Source organism: Vanacampus margaritifer, chromosome 17 (assembly GCF_051991255.1).
Source record: "Vanacampus margaritifer isolate UIUO_Vmar chromosome 17, RoL_Vmar_1.0, whole genome shotgun sequence".
NCBI classification, from domain to species: Eukaryota; Metazoa; Chordata; class Actinopteri; order Syngnathiformes; family Syngnathidae; genus Vanacampus; species Vanacampus margaritifer.
Genome location: NC_135448.1, coordinates 12,665,957 through 12,692,200, shown reverse-complemented (window position 1 = coordinate 12,692,200; position 26,244 = coordinate 12,665,957). Strand labels below are relative to the sequence as shown.

The 26,244-nt window shown below is 39.9% G+C and overlaps 3 protein-coding genes across 5 annotated transcripts; 1 reads left to right on the top strand and 2 right to left on the bottom strand.

The window, feature by feature from the left end:
* Positions 1-138: 138 nt before the first annotated feature.
* necab1 (N-terminal EF-hand calcium binding protein 1) lies at positions 139-12,404 on the bottom strand. Its single transcript, XM_077549704.1, has 13 exons — positions 12,204-12,404; positions 10,891-10,915; positions 8,851-8,959; positions 8,059-8,084; positions 7,716-7,813; positions 6,004-6,140; positions 4,282-4,403; positions 2,794-2,870; positions 2,437-2,484; positions 2,196-2,308; positions 1,592-1,669; positions 1,301-1,392; positions 139-521 (listed from the first exon to the last, which is right to left on the bottom strand). The coding sequence occupies exons 1-13, from the start codon at positions 12,288-12,290 to the stop codon at positions 493-495; spliced, it is 1,041 nt and encodes a 346-aa protein (XP_077405830.1). The 5' UTR covers positions 12,291-12,404; the 3' UTR covers positions 139-492.
* Positions 12,405-13,664: 1,260 nt separating this feature from the next.
* tmem64 (transmembrane protein 64) lies at positions 13,665-22,080 on the top strand. 2 transcript variants are annotated; one of them, XM_077548990.1, is made up of 4 exons: positions 13,666-13,912; positions 14,138-14,896; positions 18,601-18,756; positions 19,763-22,080. In XM_077548990.1, the coding sequence occupies exons 2-4, from the start codon at positions 14,231-14,233 to the stop codon at positions 19,967-19,969; spliced, it is 1,029 nt and encodes a 342-aa protein (XP_077405116.1). In that variant the 5' UTR covers positions 13,666-13,912; positions 14,138-14,230; the 3' UTR covers positions 19,970-22,080. The 2 variants fall into 2 exon arrangements, with proteins under 2 accessions (XP_077405117.1, XP_077405116.1); XM_077548991.1 differs by having other exon boundaries at positions 13,665-14,896.
* Positions 22,050-26,239, bottom strand: tdp2b (tyrosyl-DNA phosphodiesterase 2b). 2 transcript variants are annotated; one of them, XM_077548988.1, is made up of 6 exons: positions 25,888-26,239; positions 25,695-25,813; positions 24,376-24,531; positions 24,208-24,299; positions 23,873-23,994; positions 22,050-23,369 (listed from the first exon to the last, which is right to left on the bottom strand). In XM_077548988.1, exons 1-6 carry the CDS (start codon positions 26,017-26,019, stop codon positions 22,899-22,901), a joined length of 1,092 nt encoding a protein of 363 aa, XP_077405114.1. In that variant the 5' UTR covers positions 26,020-26,239; the 3' UTR covers positions 22,050-22,898. The 2 variants fall into 2 exon arrangements, with proteins under 2 accessions (XP_077405114.1, XP_077405115.1); XM_077548989.1 differs by having other exon boundaries at positions 23,873-23,991.
* Positions 26,240-26,244: the final 5 nt, after the last annotated feature.

Sequence of the window (26,244 nt, the reverse complement as noted above, 5' to 3'; positions counted from 1 at the left end):
TAATAGTCTGCCTATTATTTTGTCCTTATTCTTGTATTTTTTTCCTAAAAAATAACCTGCAATACCAGTACCCGTCAACAGATGGAGACACCCATTGGAAAAAAATCTCAATTTGAAAGGTAAACAACAAACACCATCTACACAACATATCTTTTATTTCACATTTTAAGCTTTGGCAACATTAAATAAGCACAAAAGACACTGTCATGTGTTGGAATAATGTATTTTCTACAAGTATAATCTTGCTGCTACAATCTCTGAAACGCAAGCGCAACAATGACGTTACGCTGAACACTGTGATGACGTTGCTCACCAGAACGTCAAAAGGTCATAGTTTTTTTTAAGAGCATCATCAACACACACGCACATTGGCAAGTGGTCAGTATGTGTGTGTGTGTTAATTTTTTACAATTTGTTTTATACAAAGAAGAAACATGATAAAAGTAATATTATAACGTCAAATGTGCACCAATTGTGAGTGACAGGCTGCTCTCAGTTGTTGTTGAGGACCCACCATGAAGCTGAAACAGACAGAAATGTCATTAGAAAATAGAAATGTAATCATTAAAATACATAACTTTGTGAATCAAAAGTAGACAGTGTAGTTAAATGAACAATAAATAAAAACGCCATTAAGTAAATAAAAATGTAATTGAATAAAAATGACTGTATGTAATTAAAAACTAAATTAAAATTTAATTTTAAGATTAAAATGTTTAAATGAATGGAAATGCTGTTTAAAAAAAAATGAAAATATCATTCAATATTTTAAAAAGGTTATGAAACATAGATCGGTCCTAAAATAAAATAATAATAATTTTATATATATATATATATATATATATATATATATATATTAAAAAGCTGTGATAAATTTGTTTACATTTATTTTTGACGAATCAATAAATAAATATTACTAAAACAAATAACTAATAATATTAACCAATAATACATTAAACTAATAGAAAGTATTAATTAAAAATATAATACAAATACAGCTGAATTAAAAAATTATAACATGACAAATAAAAAAATACATTTGATATATTTAAAAATGTTAATGTTGAATATTTGCAATTTTTATATAATTGACTTATTTAAATCGGATAATCATTTTAATGCCACACAAACAGTACTATAGAATAAAAATTATTTTAAAACTACCAACAAAAGTTGCACACTACAAAAGTACTACGATCTAAGATTTTTTTTTAAATGTGAAAGGACAAGTACACGTCACGCTATGCACAGCTACACTCATGAGTATGATTTGAAGTGAGGGGATGCTTTGAGGCGCTACCCGGGAGTTGCATGGTGGTGACTGTCTCGGGAGTCTCCAGGAAGTCCACATTGGCCCTCTGGAAGGTCTTGCTGGTGTTGCTCTGCAGGTGACTACAAAATATAAGCGTACACTTCAGTGGCTCTGCCGCTAGGTGGCAGCAGCGAACTTCACAACAAGTGGCCACCACAAACAAAGTTCATAGCATTTCCATTCATTTCAGTGGAGAAAGTTGATTTGTAATATGAGTGATTTGAGTTATGAGCGTGGTCATGAAAATAACTCAACTTGTAAGTCAAACATATCACTTACTTCTTCCACACGTTGTTTTGCTCCCAGAATTCGTAGAGGATGAAGCGCGACTCGTTAGCCAGCCGCTGGAGCGCCACGCTGTACAAACAGCAAAGCGTGTGCGTTGTCATTATCATTACTTCATCAAATTATAATTATTCAACGTTATCGTCCTGAATCATCGTCATCCTCACGCATGTTGCGTCACATGCCCAGAATGGGAATCTGTAAACAGCCTGACGTCAGGACTTTCTCAAGGCTGAACACGCTGCAGCGTCTCGAGCGTGAAATGTCAGAGGACGCTCGAGGCTGCTGCCTCTTGTCCAAACTCGAAACGACAGCACGCTGAGCGAGGGATAGGGGCGACATCGGGTGAAAGAGTGTAAACATGCTAATGGTTGTTGCGCCTCAGTCATCATGAGCATCGCCGCGCATTAGGTGGCATTCCTATGTTGATATATGAGTCGTCTTCAGACCGGCAATTCAAAGGCCGGATCAGGACATTCGTCCATCAATCCATCCGGACCAGTCGACTTACCTCACAACCTATACATTAACCCCTTCAGTCATAAACCAATCATCATCATCCATGCATCCATGCATGTGATCATGTGTGTGCACTGACTGTAGACATCCGGTCTGGGTGCTGGCAGAGTCCATGTAGTGTCTGAGCGCCACACGAAACTCCTCCAGCTCGTCCTCCAGCACGGACAGCTGCCTCTGCACGATCAGGATGTGCTGTCCACAGACACGCGCACACGCCACCGAGACAACGTGTTAAAGAAAGTAGCGTCGCCATGACAACCACACATCATCATCACCACTCGAGGAGATGACACCAGGATGAAAATGGTGCCAGAACGCACCAGCTTGCTCTCTGGGACATCGTCTTCAACGGGCTCCAGGCGGATCTCCTGCGGACATGACATAGACGTGTGATGGCATGTGCGAATGCTAATGCGCTTAACGCAACTGTTGCATACCATAAGCACTGTGACAAACAATAAGTCACTGAGGGAAAATTGTTTCAATTCATTTGTGTTGTTTCTCAAGCCTATTTCTAATATTCTACGTTTCCTGCGAAGCATGTACATATGTGTCGACAATGTGGGCGTGTGTCATTTGTTCACATTGTTCTGCATGCAAACGTGTTATAATTAGAGGTTGCAGACACCGATGAGGATTACAAAAAAATGAAAATGATGGAAAGAAGGAGGAAAGACCTTCTGTTCCAGGCGGTCGATGAGCTTCTGAAGTCTGTTCACTTGAATTGTCCAGTGGCTCTCCTCCTCGTACGCACCTGGCACATGAAAATGAGACGGGATGAAAGGATTCTGTTTCAGAAACCTTTTGGATCATTGATTATTTTGCTCCGCTACTGCTTTTCCAGATGGTGCTAAGTTCTGGTAGCTGGCTGCTTGGGCCTCTTCTAGAAGGGGTCCAGATCTAGCACCCCCTGCTAGCAATCTGGTAATCTCCTGTCAGATCCTCTTCTCAATCTGGTCCAGTTCCTGAAACTGCTGGCTTCTGGATCCAGTAGCGTCCTACGAGCACCTCTTCTACAGTAGGTGGGGTCCAGATTTGGTTGCTGGTTTCTTGCACCTTTTCCACATCAGTTTGTCACCTGCTAGCATCTTGTCTAGCCTGTGTAGCCACCAATTTACATCTTTTCTAGATTGGCTAGCCGCCTACGAGTACCTTTCCCCAATCGGGTCGAGGCCTGGGGGCCACCGCAAGTACTTCTTCTTGATGGGCTTCAGGTCTGGTCGTCCTTGCACCTCTTCTAGATCAGGTAGCTGCCTGCTAGCATCGCCTCCAGATTGGGTAACCGCCTGCTAGCATCTCTTTCCAATTGGGTCCAAGTCTGGGAGGTTCAGGTCAAGTAGCAGCTTCCTTGAAACTCTTCTGGATCAGGTAGCTGCCTGCTAGCATCTCTTTCCAATTGGGTCCAAGTCTAGGAGGTTCAGGTCAAGTAGCAGCTTCCTTGAAACTCTTCTGGATCAGGTAGCTGTCTGCTAGCATTTCTTTCCGATTGGGTCCAAGTCTGGGAGGTTCAGGTCAAGTAGCAGCTTCCTTGCAACTCTTCTGGATCATGTAGCTGCCTGCTAGCATCTCTTTCCAATTGGGTCCAAGTCTGGGAGGTTCAGGTCAAGTAGCAGCTTCCTTGAAACTCTTCTGGATCAGGTAGCGAGGATCTCTTCTGGATTAGTTAGCATCTCTTTCCAATTGGGTCCAAGTCTGGGAGGTTCAGGTCAAGTAGCAGCTTCCTTGAAACTCTTCTGGATCAGGTAGCTGCCTGCTAGCATCTCTTTCCATTTGGGTCCAAGTCTGGGAGGTTCAGGTTAAGTAGCAGTTTCTTTGAAACTCTTCTGGATCAGGTAGCTGTCTGCTAGCATCTCTTTCCAATTGGCTCCGAGTCTGGGAGGTTCAGGTCAAGTAGCAGCTTCCTTGCAACTCTTCTGGATCATGTAGCGAGGATCTCTTCTGGATGAGTTAGCCGCCTGCTAGCATATGTTATGGATACTAAATGTTGATTAACCATCTGTAGTATCTCTTCAGGTCTGGTAGCACTTTTGAATCATGTAGCCAGGCGTACAGGGCCAAGCTTCGGTACCTAACTGCTAGCATCTCTTCTGGCTTGGGTCCAGTTCACATCTGCTAGAACCTCTCTTATAAAGTATCTAATATTGTATGTGAAGAAGTGGCCTTACCTGAGTTAACAAGACTCATGATGGGATTGTTGGGGGACAGGCTGTTGTTCCTCTGGAGTCTCCGGTTGGAGCGCCGACCCGACCACTGGATGGACAAAACCTCCGGCTTAGCTGGACCGTGTCTGTATGATAAAACATTGCATTGTAGTGATTAACATTCTCCTTCATGTGTATTCCTTATTTCATAATATAAACACAGTCAAAATGGTGTCGTGATGAATTCATTAGCCGGCGACAAGCCGCTCTCCGCGGCGGTTGAGTGTGGGCGGAGGTGCTAATGGCCCTGTTTGTCCGCCAACGCCGTCTTATTCCGAGCGACAAGCTTTAATTGCTCCAAGTGACACTCAAAACCCCTTCAGACTTAAATAAAAAAGCCAAGAGCAACAAGAGACTTTGAACGTTGTATTTTCACACGTCTCAAACTGACCACGGAAGGCACTTTCGAGCCTCCTGAGTCCTCTCACAAGTACACAGCCATCGCATTCGCATTCACCAAGGGGGATTCTTCACCGGTTCCGAAAAGAGGGAGATAAAACGCTGGAGAAAGAAGGGACGCAGCTCTGGGAGCCAGGGACCCTCACGCTGCCAGGAGCGCCAAACTTCGAGGAGATGTGATGAGTGACGGCGAGAAAAGGACGGAAAAGGAAGAGGGCGTTGTGAAGGGATGTCAGCCTAGCATATTTAAAAGTTAAAAGACGCTGGAAAGGCATGTAGCCAAAACTAATTCATAATAATAAGTGTGAACTGTCATGTGTAACTTATGTGGGAACCATAATAGGTAATTGATGTGATGAATCAATTTAGTTAATTTACGTAGGAACCATATTGTTAAGTGAAGTGAGAACCATTTTTAGTAGCCAAATTGGGATACTTATTTGGTACCTGAAGTGGGAACCATTTTAGGTAACTGTAGTGTAAACAATCTTTAGTAACTCAAGAGGGAACCATATTTGGAAGCTCAATAACGGAACCATATTACTTTGAAGGAATAGCCATATTTGGCAACCTAAACAATTGGGAACCATATTTGGTAACTGAAGTGAGGAATGAATTTAGTTGATTCAAGTAGGACCTATATTAGGTAACTAAAGTGGAAACCATGGTAACTGAAGCACCATTCAGGGTAACCAAAGTGGGAACCATTTTTAGTAATTCAGGTGGGAACCATATTACTGTATTTTGAATAATCATATTTGGTAACTTCAAACAGAACCATACGTGATAACTAAAGTGGGAACCATATTTGAGACCCAAGTGCTAACCATATTGATAAGTGAGAACCATTTGTGTTAAGTAAAATGGGAGTCATATTTGGCAGCTTGGGCGGGAACCATATTTGGTAGTCATGGTGGAAACTATTAAGTAACATAACTGGAACCATTATTTGAACTTCAGTCATAAACAAATTTAGTACCTTAACTCTAATCATTTCTACTCAATTGTATTTTTAGGGAGCTTAGTGGGAACCATATTTGGTAACTACAAATGTTTAAAATGTTTGTTGTGGTTTAACTGCATCTAAATCTAGAATCAAAGGTTGGTTTATCAATAAGCCCGGGCAGGGATGCTGCCGCCATGGCAACAGTTTTATTGGCGTGTCGCACTGTAGCGCGTTGACCTTCATCTTTTACTTCTCTCCAGTTCAAAGGAGCTCAAACATTCTCCCCGCGGGAGGTCACATGTCGAAAAACCAGACAGTCACGCGCCACTTTGTCCTCTCACTTTTCTCGGCGCGTCTGCTCGGCGGTGGTCTCCATGGCGCATTCCAGTGAGCTCTGGAGCGAGTGCAGCTGATTGGTGGTCTCCTTCAGCAGGAAGCGGGTCACAAACTGCTCCAGGTGGGTGCACTCTTGATAATCCTGTCAATCAGGAGAAGAGAAACCCCCCCCACTAATTATCAAAACAATAATAAGCGCGAAGGCGGACGGGGCGCTCGGCACGCCGACTCCCAGTCACTCAAAGTCTAATTAAAGTCGGGCCCGCAGGATTGGAATTGATTAAGATTCATCAGAGTGCAGATGGCAGAATGAAACCAGCAGAGCACATTTGTTGTTTGAATGAACTCCACTGCGTCAATCTGCAAACAATTTGGGAACCATTTGTGATCATGCAAGTTAGAAACAATATTTGGTGCATTAAAATAATCATTAAAATGATTGCTAAGTTAACTGGGAACCATATTTGGTTACCTAAATGGAAACATCTGTTAACCAAAGAGAGAAATAGATTTGGTGAACTCAGCGGGAACCCCTTTTGGTGACTTCAGTGGGAAGCACATTTCTTAACTTAAGTGGAACTACATTTGGTAAGCTAAATGGGAACCACATTAGGTAAATTGTGTGTGAGCTATTGGTTACATGATTATTTGGCGACCTATGTATATGGGAACTATGAAGTCGGTGGGAACCATATTTGGGAACCCAAGCTGTTTAATATCGATTAGTCCTGTAGAGTGCTACTTTTTTCAATAGTGCAGCTTGACACATAGTAGCCAAGTATTGCTGTGCATGTGTGTAAATAGCGTTGGCGTGATTACACGTGCAAGTGAAACATATTGGCTTTTTAGATCTTGTTCCAGCACCCACGCACTCGCTCATCAATGCACAAACCACAAATACACTCGACACAAATACAGAAGGATGCATTTCAATACATATGCACAAGCGGAACATAAACATGAATTCACATCACTGCGTAACAAACACATATTGGAATCTAATTCTAAATTTTGTTTCTCATTTCAGTTACCAAAATTGGTTACCACTTGTGTGAAATTAAATGCTTCCCTGCATCAATTGTAAAATATGATTCTCACTTCAGTCAACAAACATACGGTTCCAATTTCGGTTACCAAATACTTGATAAAATCAGATAGTGTCCTACTTCAGATACCAAAAGGTTTCCCACTTCAGTTACCAAATATGGTTCCCACTGTGTTCACCAAAAATGGGTCCACACATATTTAGAAGCTCAAGTGGGGAACAATTTTAGTAACCAAAAATGTTTCCCACTTGAGTTTCCAAATATGGTTACACCTTCAGTTACCAAAGAGGGATCCCACTTAAGTTACCAATATGGCTTCCATTTAAGCTACCAAATATGGTTCCCACTATAGTTACCAAAATTGGTTCCCACTTAGACTTCTAAATGTGGTTTTCACTTCTGTTACCGAATATGGTTCACACCTAAGTTCCCAATATGGCTTCCACTTAAGTTACCAAATTTGGTTCCTATTTTGGTTACCAAATGGCTCCCACTTAGGCTTCCAAATGTGCTTGTCACTTAAGTTATCAAATATCGTTACCACCTCAGGTACCAAATATGGTTCCCAGTTTGGTTACCAAAAATGATTCCCTACTTCATTAACTTATATAGTTCCTAGTAAAAAATAGCATTTGTGGCTGCCCTATTTGGTGTAATTGAAGCTCTCTCACCTTCTTGGTCTTGTCCATGGCCTTAAGTATGGACATGTTGAGGTCCTCCAGGGCGGCCAAAACATTCTTGTATTCACCGAGGTGCTGTGAGAAGTACTCTTCAAAGAAAACAGACCCCCCCCCCCAAAAAAAAAAAGTGAGGCTGTTGACATCCACAAAAGTGACACGGTGGCTGCAGGTGCTGGTTGGAAATAGCATCAGTAGCGCAGCCCGCGGGGACCTCGGCCACGCACGGAGCGACTAGCGTGTGCTTTCAGCCATGCGCGACGTTGTCAAGTCGCGTTTGGACGTGATAAAAAAAACTAAACTAAAATACAACACGAATAAAATCAATTTGGCTTACCACAGAGTTCGTCTGTGTCCACGTTGCTGCAGTGTAAACAAACACACACACAGTGACGTCATTGAAATGAATCACAGCAGCATGCGTTCAATTTCTAGCAAAGCACCACTGCGCCATTAAGGATGAATGTATCAAAAATGTAAATACAACAAAAAGTAATAATCATTACTAATAAATTAAATAACATAATATAAAGAACTTGGGGGGCAGCATAATACATTTATTTAAAATACATGAAGGAGAAGTGCTCAGTAAGCTGAAGTAATAATAGTCGTTTTTGGCAGAGGATAAAGAATCTGTGCCTGTGAGTATTGCTTTATGTGCTGTCTTCATGTGTTGCTACTACTTATGTTAAAATTTAAGTTGTTTAAACATTTTGAACTACCGCAATATGGATGCTAGTTTAATTAGCCTGTCAATTATGTTTTAGCATTAAGCTAGCGTGATTTCATAAAACTTTCAGGGGGGAAATTAAACTAACCCTTAATAAGCCCAAATGACAATATTTGAAAGAATAGCTTGCTCCCATTGTTGAAAAAAATTGCAGACAGGAAGTCGTATGCAAACAAGCGCGTACCCACAAAATCTCTCTTCTTGGTGGAGGTAATAATAACTTCCAGAGAGGTCCATTTGCGCACTGACTGACACCTCTGAATATTTCATGTGCCCTGGCTAACTTGTGATTGAAAGATTCAGTTCAAGCTTTTTGATGAGAACCCGGCGGCCGCTCGATTCCTCGGCGCCGCTCCAAGGTGCGTCGTGATTGGCGGAAGATTACGACGACTCACTCACTCTGTGTGGTGGCTGTCGATGGCATGGAAGAGCTCCTTCAGGTCCTCTGGCGTCAGGACGCCGTCCGAAAAGTAGGCCTTGAACTCATCGAAGGACAGCTTGCCGTCGTCTGGGGACCGAGAGCAAAAATAGCAACGAGCAGCTGCTCTGTATTCAACAGTGTAATCATACACACTAATACAGTCAAAACTCCTTAGTAAGCTCAGCTGCAGTAATCGTTTTTTTGTTGCTAATGTTTTATGTTATGTTCTGTAAGCGCTTTGTGACAGCTACGGCTGTTTGAAAACGCTTTATAAATAAAGATGACTTGACAAATATCTATTGCGTCAAGAGTTCTAAAACCGTCCACATAAATGCTACTCATTAGCATGTCAATGGCATTTTGCATTGTTCGTTAGCATTAAGCTAATGGGACATTCTTAAGGCAGAGTTACTTGATTGTTTTCAACGCCCATTGTGAAAAAATAATCGTTCTTTGTTGTTAATGTTTTATGTTATGTGTTCTGTAAGCGCTTTGTGACAGCTACGGCTGTTTGAAAACGCTTTATAAATAAAGATGACTTGACAAATATCCATTGCGTCAAGAGTTCTAAAACCGGCCACATAAATGCTACTCATTAGCATGTCAATGTAATTTTGCATTGTTCGTTAGCATTAAGCTAAAGGGACATTAGAGCTACTTTGGTTGTGAAGTGAGCTGAGTTGAGTTGCGTGACAGTGTTATGTCAAATTTTTGCTCGCAAGTTAAAGCAAAAAAAATTAAAAAATCTGCCAAACAATGGCTTGTATCTAAAAAAAAAACTCCACCTTGTTTATCACACAATACCATTTGCAAAGGAAAAAATAAACCCTTTAGACGCCCTTCAAGGCAACAATTAACACGCAGGGTCCAAAGGGACGAGCACGAATGCTGATTAAGTGTGATGAATAAAACATCCCCAAGGAGCTCCAGCGGCAGATTTCGCTTCGATGCATGATGGCGTGCGACTGAAGGAAGACGCTCCGTGCGACGCCTCTGACCTTCCCCAGAGGTCATGACCCCGGGCCACGACCCAATCGCGCGGATTTTGGTCGTTACGCATTGATGGCTGACGACAAGCGCGATCCATTACACAAATAATCATAAGTTTTAGTTGCTGGTTTACAAAACCACTAATATTTAGATATTAGAAAGTGTGCTTTATTTGTTTTGTTTTTTAAATTATTATTTTTTATTCATATCAGAAGGGCAGCATTCTAACAAAAACTATTGGACTGCATTTAGATTAGTAAATTTCTTTGACAAATTGCAACCTAATGCAGTAAAAATTTTGATTTTAAATGTCATTTTTATGATCAGTGTTTTCTTGTTAAAATAGTTTTACAAGTCCATTTTTTTTCATTAGTTTATGTTAAATTATTTAATTAAATAGAATACTGTATTTGTTTTCATTCTTTTTTTTTCTTGTGTACTTTTTTCCAAATATGAATTAATTAATTCAATGTTTGGTATTCAAAAATATTTGAATTCATAATTGTATTTATTACAATTTGTAGTTTTTAATCATTTAATTTTGAATTATTATTTTATTAAAATATGAATATTTGATTTTTTCCCCTTCATTATATATCATTCATTAGGAGTAAAATATTAAAAAGCCAGAACTTTTTTCAGCATTACTATACAGTTCCTACTTGCCAAAATTACAATTTAAAAAATGTGACATATTTTAACAATTTATGTTTATTTATTTTTCAATTATTTAGTAGAAGTACATTTATGTATCTATAAATACAGGGTATTAAATTAAAACCAAATATTTTTTTCTTTTCCTCGAGCGACATCATTCCAAAGGCCTGTTCTGCACTTGTGCGGATTCAAACTATATGGCAATCTTTCGTAATGAAAAGCTCCCATGGCGAAGGGTCTGGTCATTTTGCTGTCTCCATGGAAACCGGCCTTCAGGCAGGGAATCACGATCTGACTGTCGACGAGAGTATCTACTCTCGCCACAAGTACAAGAACAAGGCCAGGGAAGACGAGTCTGATGACATACTTACCGTTTTTGTCTGCTCGCCGCAAGATCTGTAAGACAGACAAAACAGGTGGCAAATCATCAAAGTTGTATGTGTGTGTGTGTGTGTGTGTGTGTGTGTGATCGATGACGCCATCAAAGGGGCTCGTTCAATTATTGATGTGGATGTGCCACATTGGACATGAAAGCGTGATGACCACGTCGCCTTTGAACGCATCAGTCACTCGCTGGCTTGTTCCGTCCATGGGAAAATGACATCGCCCACTCTCGCTTCACTTACTCATCCAGGACCCCCGCAAACTTGCTACTATTCCTACTAGCAACAATGTTTGGATATTGGTAGTGTAGTGGTTCACATAGCTGACTTTCACACAGTTGATGTAGGATCAATTCCAACTTAATGTCCACTTCACAGTTGTCCTATGAGTCTTTACATTTGTTTCCACTGTTTACAAAAACACGCGTGCCAGGTAAGCTTATTGGTAGTGTAGTGGTTCACATAGCCGACTTTTCCTGCAGTTGCCATGGGATCAATTTAAACTTAGTTTTCGCATTTCCATCATGTGACCGACTGTGATCAGTTTCTAACATGTCTTTGATGCCAACAAAAAGATTAGTAAGCTATTGGTAGTGTAGTGGTTCACATATAGCCGACTTCTCATGCAGCTGACGTGGGATCAATTACAACTTATTTTCCCCTCAACAGTTGTCCTATGATTGACAAATCTTTACATTTCAATTTTGCCATTTTCACTTGTCCTTTGACTGATTGTGATCAGTTTCTAACATGCCGACGAGTTTTACAAAAAGAAAAAGAAAAAAGATGGGCTGTTAGTAGTGTAGTGGTTCACATAGTTGTGTTTCCTCAAGCTGGCATGCGTTCATTTCTCCATTTCCAGTCATCATGCAATCATTCTTTGAGGGTATTATATTAATCTTAAATTTGTCTTCAGAGTTTATAAAACCGATACAGTAAGTTTGGTGGGCTATTGGTCGTGTAGTAGTTCACATAGCTGACTTGCATGCAGCTTCTTGGGATCAATTCATATTCAATTTCTAGCCAATTATCTATGCTGTGATTCACGAATGATCAGTTTCCAGCTATATCCTTGTCATTCGGTGGGTTTTGATAGTGTAATGGTACACACACACACACACATTATAAGGTGCGCATACCAATTCTTTACGTCTATATTTTTTTTTATGCAATATTTGTTTTAACTGCAGGAAACCAAATATATATATATATTACATTTATTTTTTTTTTTTTAAGTGGTTTGTATTATGGTTGTATACAAGGCAAATTACCTTGTTAAAAAAAAGGGAAATTCTACTTACATCAATGAAAATGGACATTCCCTTTTTCAGCTCAGTCTGCGCGCCAGGCTCCTCGCACACAGGTGGCACTTCCTCTGAGCAATCCATCGTCCAAAATCAAATAATGTTTTTTCCCGTCTTGTAAAGTGCGCAGGAATTTGAATGAATGAATGAATGAAGCTGCGCTCTGCTCGTTTGCTGTTACTGGTAACAAGCAGCCGCTTTGCAAGTCGTCAAGCTAACGGAAAAACTGCAAACCACTTCCGTTTCGGAAGAAAAGAAAACCAAACAACAAACAAACGTTGTTTTTCTTTGTCAGGAAAATAGAACTCTTTCATTGCTATTGTAGCCAATTATTTTTTTTATTGGGAATAAAACATATTATAATTTATTCACTGCATGGTTTCGAGTGAGCACTAGGGGTGAAATAAGCATTTATTATGATAGCAGTACAAGCAATATCCGGTTATCTTGTGCCAACTTAACTCAAAAGCGTGAGGGAAATCTCTAAAGTCTAATTAAATGTTGAGTAATTTAACTATTTTGACGCATTTTTTTTTACGAATTTTTCATTTGAACAATTTGACGTCCTTTGCTGACCATAAACACATTATGCGTCTTTTTATGCTTTTTCTTGCTTTCTTGCTTCGTGGCCTTCAGAGATGAGTAATTAACTTGTCCATGATTGATGTTATTGTGATTTTCATTTATTTTGTTTCTTTTCTCTCTCTAAATGCCTTAGATTCATATTTACATTCATATTAATAAATATTTTAGCTATGGTGGCCGAGAGCACTCCAAATTACTACCATCGTAATTTTCTTTTGAAAAAACTTTATTTAAACTAATAAAACACACACGTGAGAACTCATAAATGCGTCTACAAATTAATACTTATGATTGCGCAATGGGGACCAGTGATAAACAGTGATCTCGCTCCATCTGGTGGACATCTGCGATGATAGACAAACATTCAATTTATAATTTTTCTATAACAGTAATCATTCGGTTCGTAACAAAAACCAATGAAACCTACTGTAAAACAAGCCGAAAATAAATGTATATTTCCGCGTGGGATCATTAAAATATATATTTTTACATGTACAGGCTGGGTCAGAGTACATATCAGCGTGAATAATTAATCGGAGATAACACACGGCTGTAGTTTAGATCGTAGATAACGAAAAGTATTTATAAAGAGTTTTGTAATACAATTATGTTTATTTAGTGTGATTAAGGCCATGAGCATTTTACTGATGTGCTAAAAACGCATGACTCTTAGCTTGTTTTCAGTTTGTTTAAATCAACAAATACTGATATTGATATAAAGTATCCAAAACAATATTAGCGCGTTGATTTTGCTTATGTGGCAGTACGCTTGTAACGAACTCAGGAAGAAAACAAAACGTCATTAGTGGCCAAGCCTCGCGATGTCAGACGGGAGCGTTGTGATTGGTCCAGCAGGCCTGAGAAGAGGCGGCTTTACGTCACGTGGGGGGCAGTTGCTACTTGCTTGGCATCTGGTACACAAACAGCAGCACTTGGAGCAAGAAGAACAAGAGGAACAAGAAACAGCAACAAGAATGAAAACGAATGATAAAGGGCGTGTTTTGTAGTGTTGGGGGGGATTTTTGACGAAATGGCTGTCACACGGTGGCGGGGGGACTTTAGCCCCGCGGCGAGCAAGCTAGCTAGCCGTACAGTGATTTTACGCAATTAAGCTGGACAGGGTGAGTCTTAACATATGTTTCTCCACTTTTCCCCATCATTCTTGATTATCTTCTGCTGTCCAATGACCGTGCCATGATCCGGCGAAAGTGTACGGCCCATGGTGCCAGGAGACGTGATAACGTCACGTTCACCACCCCCTGCACCTGAGTTCAAAGATATTAAGAAAAGAAAAGCAGAACAGTTCATGTTTCACATCGATCACAAATGATGTCTGTGAATTCCAGTTTGCGTCCAGTATGAACGAAAAAGAAGCCAGCTGGTGAAAGGTGACAGGAGCCCCGGCTGGCAGCCGCCCCCTTCCGGTAGGAGGGCCAACAATGTCGCTTTCGGGGGCCCCTCCTGGCGCGCAGCTGCTTGCCAAATTTGCCAAACACGCAGCTGGCAGGGCGCACGTCCAGCTCAACCGGTGGCTGCACAGGAGCGGCGGAGGAGGTGACGAGTGCGACAAGATGGACCTGCTGGGGTGCGACGCCGACGGCGAACCCGAGGCGGCGGGCGAGCCCGGCGGGGAGTCGCGGCACCCGTGTTTCGTCACCCCCTTCTGCCTGAAGAGCGCCCTCCTGGCGTGCGTCCTTACCGGGCTGTGCTTCTCCTCGGTGGCTCTGGTCCGCCAGCACCTGAAGGACCTCCTGCTGTGGGTGGAGGGCCTGGACAGCCTGGCGGGGGCGTTGCTTTTTGTGGTGGGCTTCATCGGCGTGTCCTTCCCGTGCGGCTGGGGCTACATCGTGCTCAACGTGGCGGCCGGCTACCTGTACGGCTTCGTGCTGGGCATGGGGCTGGTGATGGTGGGCGTGCTGATCGGCACCTTCGTGGCGCACCTGGCGTGCAAGCGGCTCCTGACGGGTTGGGTGCTGCACAAGGTGGGCAGCAGCGAGCGGTTGAGCGCCGTCATCCGCGTGGTGGAGGGCGGCAGCGGACTCAAAGTTGTGGCCTTAGCGAGACTCACCCCCATTCCCTTTGGACTCCAAAATGCAGTTTTCTCTGTGAGTAACGCAAAAACGCACCCACACCATTTACACTTTGTGGCAAGGCAGTTATATTTGTATAGCACATTCCAGAACCAAGGTGGGTCTGGAATGTCTGATATTCTGAGTTTAGCAGCGTCTCTAAATGATTCATCGATCAAAATTAAAGTCATTTTGCGTTGTTTGTTTTGCATGGCAGGGCTGCAACTAGCGTGTATTTGAACAATCGATTAATTGCTGAAATAGATGATCAAATGTTGTAATTTCCATCCCTTCATTAAAAACAGGACATTATTTCGAATTAACAGTGTAGAAAAGAAATTAATCATTGAGTTTCTGGTTTGAAAATCGGCAAAAATGTTGATCTTTGTTTCCAAAGGAAAAGCAAATGTTTTCTTTTGATTCGCAAAGATAATTAGTCTGTTATCATGGGGGACAACCAAAATCGCAGAATATTTATTTTAGATTTGGAGAATTTTTATTAAAATTTTTTAAAAAGTATCTGAATGATTTAGCGATTATCAAAATAATGATCAATTAATTTGATAATTGATTAGGTGCTGAATAATGTTGCACTTCTGGATCTAAATCAATAAATCGGATAAAATACATTTTTAATTTCCATTAGAGTGTTTAAAAATAGGACGTTATTTCAAATCGGCGGTGCAGAAAATGTACAGATTGCAAATGTCTTAACTTTTAATGTCTTTCCTTTAATGGAGAGAAAAAAATAGAAAATCAGATTTTTCCAAAAACATGGTGATTGTATATTGTTACCAAAGTTAAGTTACCAAATCAATTGATTCTCATATCATTATGACTTAATCTTGTAAAAATTATAGTGTTATCTTTTGGAGGTTTATAACTTTATGTAAAGGACAAAATGCCGAAAATATTTGCAGTACTGGAGAATCCGAATGTCGCCAGAAGCTTCTAGGGCGCAACACTGCTGCCGTCATCGCGGTCTCCGATTTCAGCGCAATGTACAGCAGCACACTTACAGCATGCGCTTGTCTTTCATTTGTCCTTTTTTTTTTTTTTTTTTTTACACACAAAGATGCCTCCTGTAAATAAACAATGACTCAAGTTCAGATAGTAGCCACTCACAAGCCACAAGATAGCCAGAAGACGTGGCCTTGAGTTCTTTAGTTAAGATATTCATCGGTGGCGGGAAAGAGTTGGATTTCACTTGGCAAATATAAACATCTGCGACAGTGAATGAGTCGAAATTATGAGAATAATCCGAAATGGTGATAAGAAATGAAAATGCTGAAAGAAATAGTCAATTTAGTATTTTTTTATTTTATTATTATTATTTTTTTTTTCATGCTGTTTGTTCCTTTACTGTTTTCTTAAGCTGGAACACAGCGGCAGCAGATACAAGGAAAATAGCAGAGGCCCAAGAATTGAACCCTGTGGAACGCCATACGTGTGAATTTATACTGCACATATTCATCCGACCGCCTTATTTTTTGTTCGACATAGGTAGACGGGATTAGAATTAAATGTCTTGACCTCTGCCGAACCCCTGAGACCCACTGAACTCCTTGGGTTCGATCGAACCCAGATTAACTCATTCACTGTCATTGACGGCTATGGACGTCAAAAATTCATTTGAACTATTTCTATTAGTTTCACTTTTTTTTGTCACTTTTGTTAATAAGAGTAACAGATTTAAAAATTGTGATTAATCTTGAGTTTAAATACATAATTCAACAACAAAAATATTATTAAAAAGTTAGAGGCGTCAGATTAAATTTTTTATTGTTATTAATCGCATGACTTCAATAGTTAACTCATGACTAATCACATTTTATATCTGTTCTAAATGTACAATACATTCTTTTTCTAGGTTTTCATACGCTTGTTAACAAAAGTGGAAAAAAATGAAAGGCATTCGGGAAGCTGGCGGCTCCGAGGAGTCGACGCTCGGGCCTCGGGGAAGCGAGCGCGCTAACGACTCACTCGCCCAGTAATCACGCGCTGTCAACAATCGGACTGGGCTCGTTCACGTAGAAAAACAAGCACGACTTGTTTGTCCGCTCGGCTTGCTCGCTAGCTGGTCGGCATGCATGACGCGGCTCGAATATTTCACGTCCTACTTGGAACCAACAGCCAGATGGAATTTTTTTTTTTTTTCCATTCCGCCTCAATGGGTTCTTTAGCTTCTTTTTGTCGCCCAGGCTTTTTGTTGTAGCTCCGGGTTAAAATGTTGTCAATCAACAAAAGAATTGCTTAAAAAAAACGTTAATCAAAGGCATGGTGGGGGAAAAAAAATAAGCAAAAAAGCTAATTTGACTTGCATGCAGCATCACAGATGAATGCTTCTTCACCATGTTTGCTTTGAACTTTGGCAACCACTGATCTCAGAGCCTTACTGGCTTTATCTTCAATGTCTTCATTGAAGTCAGCCATTTTGTTTTGAGGGAGCCATTTTAGGTGAATTTCTCCGACTTGGTGTGATCAACTCCTTATTCCCATAAGGTATCTTTAAAAAAAAAAAAAAAATTCCGCGTTGATCCTTCGAGCATTCTTGCCAAACGGGTCGTTTCACATTCCGGGCCTCGCACATCATCTTTGGTTGCCAAAAGTCCCGAGAATGAGCCGATTTCGAAAACAAAAGAAGAAGGGGACTGGCTGGCACGCATGACCATGTGAGAATAAATGCGCTTTGGCACATCGGGGCGTCTCGGAGCAATCGCGTGGCGCCTGCTCGACGCTATCAGTCGCAGTGCAGTCCAAGGTCACGCGCGCGCTGACACACACACACACACACACACACGTCATCACTTAATCAAGTCCCTCGCTCTTGGCTCGAGTTCAACCGATACGAGCTGGACTTTACCCGACATGTCATCGCAGACCACATGGCTCTTTCACATTCCACCATTTTGTTCGCCGACATCTTGGATGCTGTCACGCTTAAAAAAAATCAATTAATTATTGGCCATTTTTGGGAAAAAGAAACTACAACATTGTGAACTGTGTCTCAACTTCTGCTTCTTTGTCCTGCATGTCATTCCAACTCCATAAAAAAAAAAAAACAAAAAAAAAAAAACGATTAGGCCTACTCCCGTTGTAGCATCGGGCAGGTTAAGGCCAGGTGTGAGTGCAACTAAGCCATATCTGCCATCTAGTGGTGAATGATGACATTACAACTTAATACAATACAGTGGAACGTGTGATAGGGACAGAGACAGCCTGCAAATAGCAACAATTTGCATATGATTGACACACAGAGAAATTCATTAGGATTTTTTTTTGTAACCCCCCCAAAAATCTACAATTTACACTTTCCAAGAAAAAAAAAAACTCAAAAACATAAAGAACCAAAAAAATGACCCAAAAAATATCTAAGGATGTTGTAGAGACACAATTAGTCCAATATAGTAGAGGAAGCATAAAAAAAAAAAATTAAAAAAGTAATTAAATTTTTATTTGTGTTTTTTAATTAAAGGTCAGTTGCCAATCCCTGTTTTAGTCGTCACATTTGTTTAAAAGGTGAATTTTACATACCAGCTGGGTAAGACCCTCTTTTAAAAAACATACTTGGTGATAGGACTGCACGATATTGGAAAATCATGCGATATAGTTGCAGAATATAGCGACAGCGATATTTAACACGCACCTCAAGAAATTACATTTTTGTTCATGTTCAATTACCTCTCGATAATGTTCAACTATTGGATGGCGGCGCACGTTTTGTGTGTTTTTTTTTGCAGATCACAGACGTGTCCTTGCCAAACTACTTGGTGGCGTCGTCGGTGGGCTTGCTGCCCACCCAGCTGCTCAACTCCTACCTGGGCAGCACGCTGCGCACCATGGAGGACGTCATCGCCGAGCAGAGCGTCAGCGGATACTTCGTCTTCGGTCTGCAGGTCGGTCCGAGTCGCACTAAAAAATGGAACTCACCTTATAATATTTTGTCAGATTGAGTCTTGAAACGACATGCTAAGTTAAAATACTTTTACAAAGGATTCATTTTAGTGCCTGTTTTCACTCTGCCGCTGTCGAGGAATTGTTTGTCACGTTTGTCCATCAAATTGAAAATGGCAATAATCAACGTGGGTTAGCTTAATGCTAACACACAATGTGAAATGCCATAGATGGGCTAATGGAAATTAGCATTGTTGTTACTGTACAATATTGCTTCCTTGAATCTGTCGCTACCGTGAATTCCCGATGATGTCACGGCGCTGCCGGTTAATCCAGTAACATAGAGCCACGCCCAACGGACAAAACGCACAAACGTGTCACAAATGTTTCCTTTGTGTTGGTCGTCACGCCTCTCACAAAGTCCAAATAAGCCGCAGGTCTTATCGGAAATGTGTTTACAGAATTTATTTTAAAAAATTTTCTCGTGTTAAGAAACAAAGTTGAGAAGCTTCATTTAGGCAAAATTAGTACTTTGGCACCATCTTTTGGCATCTACAGGCAATTATAGGCCAATTTTAAACAAGCTAAGTTATCAAATCGGGTATTGTACAGTGATTATAATAAGTCTGCACACCCCTTTTTAAATACTAAGACTTTTTTCCCCAAACCATTAATTTTACTTTTAAACTCCACAATTCATTTGAAAAATAATAATAATAATATTTTCATGTGTGGAAGTAAAAACTGCAAATGTGTTCACACCCCCTTATAACTGGGTTGTTTCCAGAATGAACCAATCACATTCAGAAATGCATAAATGGGCGTCGGCACACACCTGTGGCCATTAAGTGCCCCCAATTAACCCCAGATGAAGTTCAGGTGTTCTAGTAGGCTTTCCATTGCCAGTAAAACAAAAACAACCCTTTTTTTTTACGTTTGTACTTTGGTTTACTTTTATTAATTCTAAGTGCAAGTTTTTGAATAAGTGCTTTGACGCCCTATTGGCAGATCGTGATCAGCATCGGCCTGATGTTCTACGTGGTGCACCGCGCTCAAGTGGAGCTCAACGCCGCCATCGCCGCCTGCCAGATGGAGCTGCGATCTTCGCACATGAACGGTTTGTCTTCGTCGTCCTCGTCGTCCTCGTCCGCCAACCACGCCGGATTCACGTACTGCGGCAAACGGACGGCGGCGTCCATCGTCAACGTGGTGTGACCTCGGACGCCGCCAACACGGGACAATTGCATTGGACTGCGCACCCGCGGCAAGACGTGCACGTTCGACTTTTTTTTTTTTTTTTTAAAGGACTTAACGATTAAGGGACCTCAAGAGATGTCAATGAAATAACACTTTGAATGTCAACTTGATTTGTTTTTAGTGTCAAACGAATGGCCACCTATGCACCTTCTTTCCTACGACGTCGGGTTCGCGTTGTCAACTGGAAACAAAACGTAACAACAATAATATTACTAGATCATAAATAATAAGGGCATTGTTCATATTTTGTGATTTTGTAGTTGAGTGCTTTTGAGTTCAAGTGTCTTACTTTTTGGGACGGTGACTCTCTCCGAGTGGTTGAGACGGAAAACTCAGGAATGTTGGAAGCGCGTGGAGAAAAACCTTTCCCGTCAGTTATTAACGTAAAAAAAAAAAATAAACGTCTACGATGAGATTCCTTAACTTTTTTGTAGAGTGCAGTTCATTCCGGAATGTTGGCGGGAAAGTCGGAAGCTAAGCTAAAAACACACAATGAAGAGGATTTTTTTTTTTTTTAATACATGCCTTGTTTATTATTTTAAAAATATCAGCAAGCGACTGAAAACTACAAAGGAGTTAGATTTTATGGCTATCACAAAATCATACGAGGATAAAGTCTTACGGGGAAAAAGTCGTAGCTTTACGAGGAAGTTTACAGGCCTAGCTACACTAATGTTGCGAAAGCCTAAAGTCTTAATATGAGAATAGTCATAAATTTACGAGGACAAAAGTCGGAATATGACAAAAAATGAAGTCGAAAAGTTACAAGGAAAACTTGCAATTTTTGAGAATAAAGTTAAGTTGGGGGAAAAAAAGTAATAAAAAAGTCATTTTTTACAGGACAATTTTAAGGGCTGAACTGAAATGTTACCAAGATTGAAAAAAAGTGATTATTATGAGATGAATTTGACAAAGCGGTAATTTAAGTTGTGGCATAAGTAATAGTGCAAGAACACAGCTGTGATTTCAGTTGGCTCGTGTGAGTTAACCGTCAATCAAACTTGTTAATTGACGAGGACTAGGATAGTACTATTACAATTCGTGCATTCACAAATAATAATAAAAAAACTAAAAATGATTAGGACTTCGTACAGTATGTAGAAAAAAGAGTAAAAAAAAAAATTACGTTTTCTTCTAATTGGAAAAAAGTCCCACTTTGATATCCAGATTGCAAGGAGTTCTCTGACTTTTTATTTCAGTTTCACCCCAAAAAACTGGAAATAACTTTGCGTTTACCTCAAAACCTTCACATCTCTTCTTTCTTTTTTTGGTGGTACTTCCCTGACAACAAGCTGACAATCAACAGGGGCACTAAAACATAAACAATGAATGTGCAAATAAGCCCCCCCCCCCCCACCCCCGTTCAGTTATCGTATTTCGATGTTATCGCAAAGTGTTGTGTAAAACACACAAGGGCTCCTCCATGATATCGTCTTTCATTTTGATGCTTTTATTTATTTGAGCGCTCGCTGGTTGAAGGGGCCCCACCTGTCTTGACTTTAGCAATAATATTTGCATAGCCTCATGCAAAACAAACAAACAAATGTGTGACATTTATTTTATGAAACAAATTAGACAGGATGTGCACATTCCCGAGTTTGCGTTGCAGCGTCCCGCTGCTTCATGAATATTGATGAGCCGTGTGATGATGTCACCACAACTCGATTGGCATGCACAAAAAAAACGTATTAATGATTTTTTTTTTTTTTTTTTTACCTACAAGTGCAGACATTTCTGAGAGAGTATTTGATTTTTGGTAGTATTAATTGATGCAAAAAAAAAAAAACTTTTGGAAGTGGTGTGGGGACTGTATGACATTAGTGGTAGTTATGCAACAAGTGACTCAAAGGGAAGACAACGCTTCCCTGGTCGGTATTAAGTGCATTACTGTACACACACATACACACACATGCTGTATTTTCTTATACACATACAATTTGACTGTGCATAAATATATACACAATACTTACATGCATATGTGGCAGATATTTATGCACAGCGTGACACTTTGTTCAGTGTTATTTATGAGAGACAGACCGAAAGAATAAAATGGCTTTTATTACACCCTGCTTGACTCGTTTTGTTACTTACATGCACTCAATAATATATTTGGAACCTACAGAGACATCGTGAAAAATTACGAAAAAAATAATTTATAAGAGTAATTTTTAAAGTTAATTTATGCAAAAAAATAATAATTTACAACATAAGATTTTATAATAAAAAAAATGAGAAATTGTTTTTGGAGAAAAAGTTATAATTGTAAGAAATAAAGAAATTGTTGATGTGGAAAAAATAAATTGTAATTTTTTTTAAAGTTTAAATTTTGACCATATTACAAAAAAAAAATGAAAAATTTAAATTTGAATAGTTAGTGTGTGATAAAAACATGTAATTTTGTTTTTTGGTGTTGTGGGCACAACTTGTAATTTGCAAGAAAAAAAACTGCAAAAATGGTTAATTTACAAGATATGTCGTGATTTTCACATTTTTAATTTATGTGAAAAAGTGATTTTGTAAAAAACTATTACAAAAGAATTGTAAATTTGTGAGAAGTTGCAGTTTTACACAAATGAATGGGAGAGGCTCCAGCATCCCGCGACCCAAGTGAGGAGTAAGCGGTTAAGAAAATGGATAGAAGCTTGTAATTTTAAAAGAATAAATAGCAACTGCTAAAAAAAAAAAAAAAAAAAGTATTTTACAAGGAAAAAAATTAACAAAAGGATACGAGAATTGTTAATTTTGAAATATTTTTCTTTCATGAGGAAAAACATTGAACTTCAGGAAAAACTAGAGCTGTCAAACAATTTTAAAAAATCAGATTAATCACATCTTAGAATCCATTAATTATGTAAAAAGCAGCTAAACAAAGTCAACTTTTTTTGGTTTATGTGTGTGAGTCATCGGCGGCGGCGGCGAAGCTGCAGTAGATCCCCCAGTGGTCGCTGGTGAAGCGGCCGCAGTCCAGCTTCTCCAAGCCCACCAGCGCCATGTGGTCGGGCGCCAGGCGGGGTGCGCGGGGCCGGCCGGCCGGCCGCAGGAACACGCGGTCGAAGCGGCAGCGGCTGACGTAGGGGACGCTCTTGTTGGAGTTGGCGCGGGTATCCCACGTGTAGCGGCAGTGCTCCTGGCGACCCAGATGCTCCCACACGTCGCAGACGGCGGGCGGCAGGCCCACCGCCGCCACCTCGCTGTCGCGCAGGTTGGTGTCGCCGGCGAACAGCACGTTGACGTCGTCGGGCGCCTCGCGCATCCGCCGCATCACCTCGCGCAGCTGCTTCATGCGCTCGCCCGATTGGCCCTTGCAGCTCTCCAGGTGGGACGTCATCAGACATACCTTCACGTCCCGCAGCGTCACCTAAAGGCAAGGAAAAGTGAATGAACATTTGCTCCCTTGTGGAATGCTTTAAAAAAACAACATTTTTTATTTGTTTTTGTAAAATTACCATTTTCTCCATTTTTTTTGTAAAATTAACTTTAACCATAATTAGAAAAAATATATTTTATTAAAATGAAAAAAATCTCACTTTTTTTTCTAAATGAACATTTTCATTCTTGTGACTTACAAACATGTTCAATTCGTTTGTAAAATGACAAAATAATTATTTTTGTAAAATTTACATTTCTTTTGAAAGGTCAAATTAGCTAATTTTTCTGTAAAATTAGCATTTGTAATGGCATTTCTCAAATATTTGGTAAAATTACAATTTTCTTGCTTGTGCAATAAAACATTTTTTTTCCTGTAAAAATGATAATTTTTTTGCAAAATCAAAAGTATTGTTATACAATTAATTTTTTTAATGAAAAAAAGATGATTTCAAAAAAATACTGTCTTAAGGATTGCCATCTAATTCAGTGTACCTGCGCCACGAGCAGGTTCCTCATCATCTGAGTGGTGGGATAAGCCACGATTTGGCTTTCCAGCAGCTTGACACGCGTCTTTTTCAGCATCATGCCGGTGAAGTAGCCGTCTTCGCTGCCTGCTAAAAAACAAATTTACAAGATGGCCGCGCCCATAAACGCAGGTAAAAACAACCTCAAAATTTGACCTTCAAAGATTGATAGAAGTCTCCAAAAGTAAGTAGTGCTTGCGTTTGAAATTGAGTTTGAAATTAATCTGAGGAAAATGCAAATTTAATTTAAAAATATTACCGTCTTACTTATTAATACATAGGAATTTCCATAATGTATTTCACCTTGTATGATCGTGTAGCTGACAGCGCGTTTTATCAAATACTGCACATATGGTGGGATGAGCTCCTGCAGAAACACCACGTCAGGAGTGTATCTACATGAAGGAGGGAAAAAACAAAAAAATGTGTCAAACACAACAACAAATGAAGTATCCGTCAAAAATGTCTTACAGTGCCAAGTAGGAGCACAAGCCTCTGGCGCGCTCGGCCAGGTTCTCCGTGTCCAGACCGTCCACGTTCCACGTGATCATTGTTAGTCCCGAGCCGCCGTCGTCCTCCTTGGAGGGTTGATGCGAAGAGCCGGGGCTGTCTACGGTTAAGTCGATTCTGCAATTCACGCAATGGCAATCGCGTGGTAAGATATCAAGGTGCTTTTCACATAAAAATTTGCATTTTTGCCAAGCAAAAAAATGGTATAGATGTATTATATAACAGTCTCTTGATGTACAACATATTTTCTGTTATGTTTTTTTTTTCTGTTTGTCAAAAGAATTCAACTTTATAAAACATTTTTCCTGAGGAAAAAAAAAATCTAAAATATTATTTCAATTACATTTTTTTAAATGAAAATGTCCACTTTCAAGTGAGTTCTCCCAGGGAATTTAATTTCTTCCATAGTAAGATTTCAAAATGTAACTTAAAAAATAAAATAACATCTATAAAAAAAATAAAATAATTGTAAAAAATATCAGATTTTTTTTTTTAAATTGTAATACGTATTCCCACATTTAAAAAACAACAACTTTAAAATCAAGTATTTCCCCATTACATTTGATTTTTTAAAGTTTTTTATTATTATTATTTGAATTTTTTATTTTATTTTTTGCGATTATGAGTTCTGCTCTTTCTGTAAACCAACTCATTAAATTTAAGAAATAATTTGTAGGTAAACGTTATTAAAAAATGTAAAATGTGTTGGATGAAGTATTCTTACTATTTGCTTGTTCATGCCGTTGATTAACAAAACATACAATGGATTTATTACACAAATTTGTGGACAGACGAGATTGGAGCTCCATCTCGTTTCTCATCTGTGTCGTTTCTCACTCCGCTCGTGGGTAATATCCTTTGTCCTAGAAAAGTTCCTCCCAAAATCACATGATTCTCAATACAGTTGACCAACTGCCCCCTCTTAGTCCCAAGATGGAACACAGGTAATCAGATAAGGGTTGACGTTGTTTACAGAAGAGACAGAGAGAGAAAGAGAGAGGCTGGGGAGCAGTTAGTATAACAAAGGGTCTAATTTACACTTTCGCTTGCCCCCAACATATGTTCTAAGGAGAGAACAAAGAGAAAACTAACCCCCTCACATCATTTGAATTCTCACACAAAACTATACTGAGTAAATCAAACCAATTTTGTCCAATTCTAAATAGTTATAACTAAATCAAAACTGTTATAATTAAATTGAAACAGAAGTACTACGTCTAATGTAATGTATATTGTACAGGAATGTTATTTGGAATTTATACGATTCTAACCGTATTGACCTTGTTGCGGGAGCTTTTTCCTCCACTTTTTGGTTCTTGGTTGGAGCCTCGTGTTCTGAAATCCACTCTTCTTCGAACACTTTCTCCATGTCGGCCTCGAAGAAAGAGTTCAACGCTCTCTGGGTGAGGAAGAGGAACGCAAAATAAGTCGTTTGAGTAAACTAAATCAGTAAATGCTCATTACAACGTGAACCTCCATGTTCCAGTCGTTCTCCGCCAGGTAGCATTGAGCCACGCCGCTATCGGTGCCCGCTGCGCCGGCAAACTCCTCGCACAAACGAGTTCGGCTCTCTTCCACATCCCCTGCGTCTGACGTCGAAGCCATACTGCTAAAACTTCACTTTTCTCTCATAAAAGAAATATCTTTTTAAAGATAAAATATATCTCCACTTTCAAGTCCGTGCCTCCAACATTCGCCTTGTTGTTTATAATAGTGTATGCGTGTCTCGGTGAAATCCGTCCGGGTGTTTTTAGCTTTGTTTCCTAGCGCGAATATCACTAGCATTCAAGATTGAAATCTTGATTAATTTTGAAAAAATGCATTGTTAAT